Raw genomic sequence first — 8,433 nt, 5'->3', positions numbered from 1 at the left:
CAGGGTAACACCCTTATTACCCTTTACCTGCTTCCCCCAGCTTTCTACCTCCTTTTAAAACATAGATAATTGGTTAACAACTTTGACTATGAGAGTCTGATGTTGAGGTTAGGGATTGAACTTTAAAGTATCTAGACCAAAATAACTGGGGAGTGTGTCTGGCTTAGAGTATAATCACTTAGAACTACCTATCCAACTAGCTACTAATGGCACAGTTGATCCCTAGTAGAGCAGGCAATACTTCCCTGCACAGCTAACACTAGGATAATATTCTTTAATAAAAAATTAATGAAAAATTGATTGTATTGCTTAGTCAACAATGGTTATTGGAATGAGTAATTTTGATGTCATTAATAATCTGAGATATGAGTATCAAAAAGAAACACCTAAGATAGGGAGAGCTTAAGGACTCTATAACTAAGTAATATTACCTTGATAACAATTGTTTATCTGAGCAATTATATTTTATGTGCAATATAAGTGTTTGTGGTTTATATCAAAATTGAAACCTAACTTAAAAGAAATACTGTATGAAAAAAATTCTGGTAGATCTCAGGGTGATTGAATTTAGAACACTACCACCATCAACAGATTATCTATGCATATAGTCTGATTGTTTCTAATAATAGATAATAAATTACTGTTAATAAATTAACTATGAATCCAAACATATAACACTGATTAATATTTTAAAGATATTTTAATCATAGTCATTTACTTCAGAAAATCTCTTGAAGCACTATTACTATATTAGTGATATTACTTATTAATGGTTCATGACATTTACCTAATGGCTATGTTTTTGTGTAAAATAAACTAGTGCAGAAATATTAATATCTAGTTAATTACACATATACACTGTGTGAAATTTCTAAAGATATATGTGAGGATAAGAATTTTAAAAATAATTACTACAGTAACAAAAAATATTCCCGCAAATATAAGGATAGGACATTTATGCATCAGAAATAGATTATTGTAGCAGTTTTGAAGTAGTTAGGACACTAAGTAAAGTTAACAGACACCTAGTTTAAACTAGCTTAAACAAAAAAGGAGTTTACTGGCAAGACATTGCCATATCAACCAAGCTATGAGGAAGGCAGAATATTGCTGAGCCTCAGAAATAACTAGAACCAACTCTCCTGACGGTCTCACTGGTCTCCAGTTTTTCTCTGTGTGTTGTTTCACCTTCTTCTCTTGAAGTAACTTGGCTTTCCTTACATGATAGAAAGCATGGCTGCTGATAGCACCCAGTTTTATATCTTAGAGCTATGGTCACCTGAATAAGAATGACTTGACTTGCTGTGTCACACGTCTAAAAATCCAGAGAAAGAGTTGTGATTGGCCCAACTCAAATCAGGGATTCATTCCTAAAGCAACAGCTGGAGTGAGAGGTAAGCTCATGTTTTAGAAAATTAACGTTTCTGTGTAATCCAGATAAATTGAGAAGAAGAAAAGAAGATTCCTGGAAGAGGCATTCTTGGCAGACAATTCCATATGTGTCTGTGGTAGTCAGTCTCCAAGATAGCCCTGAATGAGTTCTATCTCTGTATGCACAAATTTGAGTAGTCTCCCACTTTGTACTTGGGTTGGTCTATATGACCAATAATACATGGTAGAAGTGATGGCATGAAAGTATTATGGACCCCCCAAAAAAAAGGATTATATGGAAAGTAACCTGACAGGGTGATAAGATCATAAATTCCTAAACTGGGCAAGTCTTGGTGAGCAGTCGTGACCCAGGTGTATAACTTCCTTAGTAAAATACTTATCTTTGTCTTAAGCAAGCCCTGTCCTTTGTTTTTGTGCCTCTAGGTTAATATACCTTTGAAATGCACCTCTTCAGACCCCTCCTTCTACTACATGACAAAGCTTTCAGACCCCTCCTACTAAAGTGTGAGAGCACATAATCTTAGTTTGTAATCCAATGCCGCCCTTGCTTTCTCCTACCATCATGTAATCTTCCTTACTTTCTCTCCTTAATTTCAAATGCATAAAAGAAGCTACAAAATTGTTATTTTGGGGAGCATTTGAGATCTTGCTCCCCAGCATATGTTGTCAGTGTGGCTCAAATAAACTCATAAAAATTCTTTACAGGTTTGGACATTTCTTATTTCAACAGTAGTACATAAAAAAGACCCTGGCTTCTGTCTTAGGCATACTCTTTTTCTCTCTTGAATTTTTCCCTCTAATGAAAGCAAGCTACCATGCTATGAACAACCCTTATGGAGAGACCCACCTGATGAGGAGTTGAAGCCTTTGGCCAAGAACCAGCAGGGCCCAAGGCCTGCCAATAACCACATGAGTGAGCTTTGAAATGGATTTTCCAGTTCCAGTGGTGCCTTGAAATAACCGCAGCCTAGCTGACAATTTGACTACAATCTTGTAAGACACTCTGAGACAAAAGTTTCTAACTAAGATGCTCCTGGATTCCTAGCCCTCAGAAACTATGAAATAACAAATGTTCATTGTTTTCAGCTGCTAAGTTTTAGAACAATTCATTTGTTACACAATAGCTCCGAATAGCAACAGACAACCAACACAGTATCTATTATAGGTTCCCAAACTTTTAATTATCAGAACTTTTTGGTTTGGAAAGTTTTGCCTGTAAGATATTTATAATTATTAATTTTTTTTATTAATCGCCCATGTAGCTGTCAATCAGAACTTCTTATCATGAGTGATAACCAGTGATTGCAGACTGAAAAGATTTAATTCCAGTCAATAGTAAAAAACAAACAAAAAACAGGCCAAAAAAAAAAAAATCCCTTGCTACTTTAAGGGACATTTGGCAATGCCTGGAGATAGTTTTGGTTGTCACAACTTGCGGGATGGGGGTGCTAGATGTAATACTTACTGGCATCTAGTGGGCAGAGGCCAAGGTTGCCTTCTCCAACAAAGAATTATCTGGCCTAAATACCAAGAGTTGCAGGACTGAGAAACCCATGTTCTGGGATATACAGTTCTAACTTGTATTTTCTACAACCAACCCTCTAGTTAATTCTATTTTAAAGGCATTAGTCAAACTCAGCCCATTTTGAGGAAGAGACAATCAAGTTATAGTCACAAAAGTTGTTGCCACTGCCTAATTTAGAATTCTTGCTCACTAAATTTTTACTTAGCACAAGCTGATTTTCCCAACACGAAATTATTCCTACCTGTACAAGCAAATAGGCATGATTTTTTTTTTTTAAAGGGAAGTACTCGTCACTTCACATCAAAATTTTTAAAGACAAATGAATTATCTCTAAAAAATTAATCTTTCTTTCAGGGAAGTATTACATAAAATTTTAATGTAGAAATAAAAAGAAAGAAAATAATTATTCAATTGAGAAAATTTTACTTTAGCTCTACCAATAAAATCAACAAAAGATTACCAGAGGTTAAAACTGTACTTTAAAAATTCCAACTAATGATTATTTTTATAGTTTTTTGGTTTTTTTTAGTTTGTCTTTACATAACACTCTCATGTCTTTTTGAACAGACAGCAATGAAACACAGAGCAGCATTGTGTAGATGGAAAAAAGGGGTTCTATGGAAAGTAACTTCTTAGGCTAACCTGACTGTAAATTCCTAACTAGGTAGGTTATGGTGGGTAGTCACGCCTCAGGCATATAACTTTTTAGTAAAAGGTTTAGCTTTGCCTTAAGCAACCCCTGTCCATTGTTCTGTACATCTAAGTTAACACACCTTTGAGATAAACCATAACCAACCCCAAGAGAGCACATAATCTCAACTATCCTGTAATCCCATCCCATTGCTTTCTGCCACCTACATGTAATCTTCCTTACAGCTCTTCTTAATCTCAAGTGGATAAAATAACTGCATACTGAACATTTATTTCAATCAATTGAGATCTTGCTTCTAGGTAAATCCTCTGTTTGGCTCAAATAAATTTTTATAAAACTTCTTTACAGGTTTGGATAATTTCTTATGTCGACAATCGCTACATGTCCTAATCTAAGTATTTGTCTTTATGATATAGCTCATTTTAACATTTAACATTGATTTTTTTATTATGTTAACAAACACTTTGGTAAGTCCAAATGACATGAGACATTTAGTACCTGGTGATAGAGTTGTCTACAGTAAAATCAATACTAGTAATATGCCACAACCGTGGCTTAAGGTATCTGCATTTTATTTGAATGTTCAGGCTTTGGGATAAATATGGGTAACAATCAACTGCTCCCAGTCTTAGAGCTTAAGTACTTCTACTTAGTTCATTGTTCTTTGCAGTTCACAATTGCTCCTAAGAGTCACAGAACTGACTTCTATCATGGCTGGGAAGCAGTTTTCTTTGATGTCTACAAGGCTCAGCCCCAAACTACACATTATAAGTTCTTTTTAAAGTGCTTTTTTTGTAAAGGCTATTTTATATTACTTAAATGAACAGAAGGAAAAAAATAATAAAACAAATGGCTATACAAAATGGCTAGAAGGGATAGTAATATGACAGAAGACATTTATGAACTTGTGGAGATAGTTTTGACACTGCTAAAGAAAGATAAAATGATGAACATACAAATGTTTTTTAATGAAACTTCAAAAACCTATAGTTTTTAAATTGCGTGTTTTGAAAACTAAAAAAACTAAATTTTTTTAATCTCTATTTTTAAAATTATCAATGACCCTACTGAATATTATCCAGATCTAAGTACCCAAATATCCACCTCGCTTAGCGCTATCCAAATCCCAGTGGCCACTGTTCTGCTGGTTCACTTGGTTCTACTCTCCCAATGTCAATCTCTGTTACCTGTCTTCTCTTTCTGTCAGGCACTAGGAAACCCAAATATAGAGTCCATGGACACCTGGGTGATCCATGAATGAGCTTCTGGGCATACATGAGCCTCTTTAAACTATATGTAAAATTGGTGTATGATCTTTGTGTGTGTCTATGCTGGGGAAAAGAGCCTATGTTTCATCAGATTCTCAAAGGAAACTATGATTAGAGTTGTCCATATAATTTATCTTTCTAATTGGGACACTTGAGAGTAAAAGCTAATAACAAGACGACAGGCATAAACTGGGACTATCTTGTGTAAACAAGGATGTGTGTTCACCCTGCCTATTGCCTAGCTTTTTAACACAGAAAATATGGTGCTATCTTTGGGCTAGCTCTGCAGATTGATTTATTTAATGCATGAATGATTAGCATGTGTAATAGAGGGGCATTTACTCGCTAGGCTAGTACAATAGCAGCTTTATCGTACAAAATAGTTCTTTGTTTCTTCTCTACTTGAGTTTATTCTAAATTTTATTTTAAATTACCTGTTACCATGTTGTTCACTGGATAATTCTGGAGAGGGAAGTATATCTGCTTTTCTATAACTGGAGTCCTTGTAAAATGCTTTTCTGTGCTGTAAAATGAAACATACAGAACATCACATTTATATTTGTTTTTTGGATTTGTTTTACAAATGAGAAACTCCAGGATATATATATATATATATACACATATATATAATTGCTCTTTGATCAGACTTCAGTCTTAATTGGGTAAAAAGTTAAATGTGAACTTCTTTTGTGCTTCTAAGTAATATAAGAGCCCATATATTCATATATTTTTGGTTCTCTTGGCCACATAACAAAACAAATATTTATTAAGTTATGTAGAGGCCTGAGTCTTTTTCTCAATATTCTTAACTGCATAAAAATTCAATAATACTTTAAAATTATAAATACATATATACATGTGTAATGTTAAATATGCCAAAAGAAAAGCATAGTAAGCTCAATTTTAAATAATCACAGCATTTTTTGTTACTCGGTGTTCAAATAATTGGAATTTTATTAACTAGTAGTTCCATACTTTAAAAAGAAAAATAAAATGATGTCTGGGAACCATTATTTACAGATTCTGAAGTGACTTCTGAGTTATAAAGAAAATAAAGTTAAATTATTCCAAGTGTGGTTGTATAGTAAAATTAATTATTTTCTAATTTTTTTAAGAGCTAAGTAGTTTTCAACTAAAATATTTTATTTTCTAACTATGCCAAATGACAGTATTTACTATATTTAGACTACATATAACCAATAAATAATACAATTATATCGAAATTAAAACCTCAATAATAAAAAATTGGAGTAATCCTTAAATTTATTATTTTCCTAAAAATCTAAAATTACATTGAGTGATAGTATAGGCTTTATTTTCAATTTGTTTAAAAATTACATTTCATCTAAACTTTTCTAAAAGAAACTATAGGTCAGTTAGAATGAGATTCTACAAATAAAGTGTTCTCAAAAAAGTCAGGGACTAAACAAGGATATCTATTATCATTATTACTATTTATCACAGCTCTAAAATTTCTGGCCAAGATGATGAAAGAGGGAGAAAGGAATGGAAGAGATATCTAGTGAGAAGAAAGAAGCAATATTTTCATTATTAACAAATGACATGATTATGTACCCTAAAAAGCCCAGAGAATCAACTGATATATTCTTAGAGTCTTAAAGATTCCAAGCGGGTAGATATAAGAAGAATATCCTCAAATCAATAACTTTTCTGTATAACAGTAATAATAATAATTAAAAAAAAAGGAAGAAATCCACAATAGCAACAAAAATCTAGGAATATCCATAACAAGAAATTTATCTTATAGTAAGAAAAATAAGAAACTTTACTGAGATATAGAAAAGAAAAAAGTAAAACCAAAAGCATTCTCCTGGATAGGAATATTGGAAATTACAAAGACAACAATTCTTCTCAAAATTAAGTTTAACACAATTCTCAATAAAATTCCAAAGCGATTTTAGAGCTTAAGAAAAAGAAATAATTCTATAATTCACCTGAACAATATGTTAAAAGATCTAATAGGAAGCAAGACTAAATTTATAATAGAATTTATAAAACATAGGAATAATCTTTTTAAAAGGACAAGATTTATATGAAAACAACATGAAAATGTTCATTAAGGGCCACAAAAGAAAACTTGAACAAACGAGGGGAAAAAATATAATTTTCTCAGATAGGAAGAGTTGGCATCATAGTCTCCCTAATCTATAATTTTTTTGTAAATTAATAATAACAGAAATTTTTCTTTATATTAACTAGCTGGTTGTAAAATTCAGATGAAAAAATAGCAAAGAAAGAATAGCAAAGAAAATTTGAAAAGAAAGAATAGCAAAGAAAATTTGAAAAAGAGAAAGGAGGAGGAACTAGTTGTAGATATTAAATCATATTATAAATAATTAAAACACAGTGGCATTATTGCATGACAAATGAATAGAATACATTATATTAATATTTGTGGGAAAAGGGAGTAATTAAATTTGTTAGTACATGCATATATAAAAAACCAATAGTACTGGTTGCCTTTGGAAGGAAACTAGCTTGTTAAGAAGCAAGTATATTTTCATAGTAGCCTCTTTTGTATATCTTGGATTTTGAACCATGTGAATATATTACCTAATAAAAATAATTAAAATTTGAAAATAGAAAAATAATAAGTAGGCATGAAGAGCTAGCTAAGAAGATTTTTAAAAGGAGAGTAATGAGTTTGAGACTTGCCTTGTCAGGTATTAACATACATACATAAAGCTACCTAACTTAAAAGAATATTATATTGATATAAAAATAGATCCACAGATTGATGGAATGAAACAAATAGTCTAAAAATAGATCTCCATATACACACAAAAACAATATATAACAAAGAGAAATAGCACATGTTAAAATAGATTTATTTTTTTAAAAAACTGGTGGAAATTTCTTATTTGAAAAACAAAAATAAATTTAGATTTTCACCTATTAAAAGGACTTATCTGAAGGTAAAAGCAATAGAAGAAATTCTAAAGGAAAAGCGATTAGCTTAATGATGTAACAATTTAAAACTTGTATCTCTGAGAGAACATTTTGATGGTTGCTGGATGGGAGGGAGGTTGGCAGGATGGATGAAAAAGGGGAAAGGATTAAGAGATAAAAATTGGTAGTTACAAAATCAGTTGTTTCATGAGGATGTAAATTAGAGCATAAGAAATATAGTCAATAATATTCTAATAACTATGTATGGTGTCAGATGGGTACTAGATTTATTGGGGTGATCACTTAGCAAGTTACATAAATGTCTAATGACTACGCTGTACACCTGAAACTAATATAATATGTATATCAACTGAAACTGAAAAATAAAAAGTTATTAAAGATTTAAAAAAACTTGTATCTCTAAAGAAGTATAAACCAGACAACAAACTGAAGATACAATGTGACAAATTGGCAAAAGGATAACATAGCTATTATATAAAGAAGTCAGACAAGTTGATAAGAAAAATCATAAGATCCCCTATAGAAAATGGAGAAAGAATAGAAACAAATAATCCATAGAAAAGGAAATATGAAATGCTAATAAGCAAATTAAAAAAGGTTCAAACCTATTAGCAATAAAAAACGCAAATTAAAACAAGATGTCATTTTTCATCCATTAAATTAGC

General features: G+C 31.7%; 1 protein-coding gene across 1 annotated transcript in view; it reads right to left on the bottom strand.

Moving 5' to 3' along the window:
- TERB2 (telomere repeat binding bouquet formation protein 2) overlaps window positions 1-8,433 on the bottom strand; it is a 22,518-nt gene that overhangs the window by 3,808 nt on the left and 10,277 nt on the right. The window contains exon 6 of the mRNA XM_011355169.2: window positions 5,271-5,360. Coding sequence (XP_011353471.1) covers window positions 5,271-5,360 — 90 coding nt within the window. The remainder of the gene's footprint in view (window positions 1-5,270; window positions 5,361-8,433) is intronic.

This window comes from Pteropus vampyrus, unplaced genomic scaffold (assembly GCF_000151845.1).
Source record: "Pteropus vampyrus isolate Shadow unplaced genomic scaffold, Pvam_2.0 Scaffold19, whole genome shotgun sequence".
NCBI lineage: Eukaryota > Metazoa > Chordata > Mammalia > Chiroptera > Pteropodidae > Pteropus > Pteropus vampyrus.
Note: the sequence above shows the minus strand (reverse complement) of the source record. Positions and strands in the feature narration are given on the sequence as shown.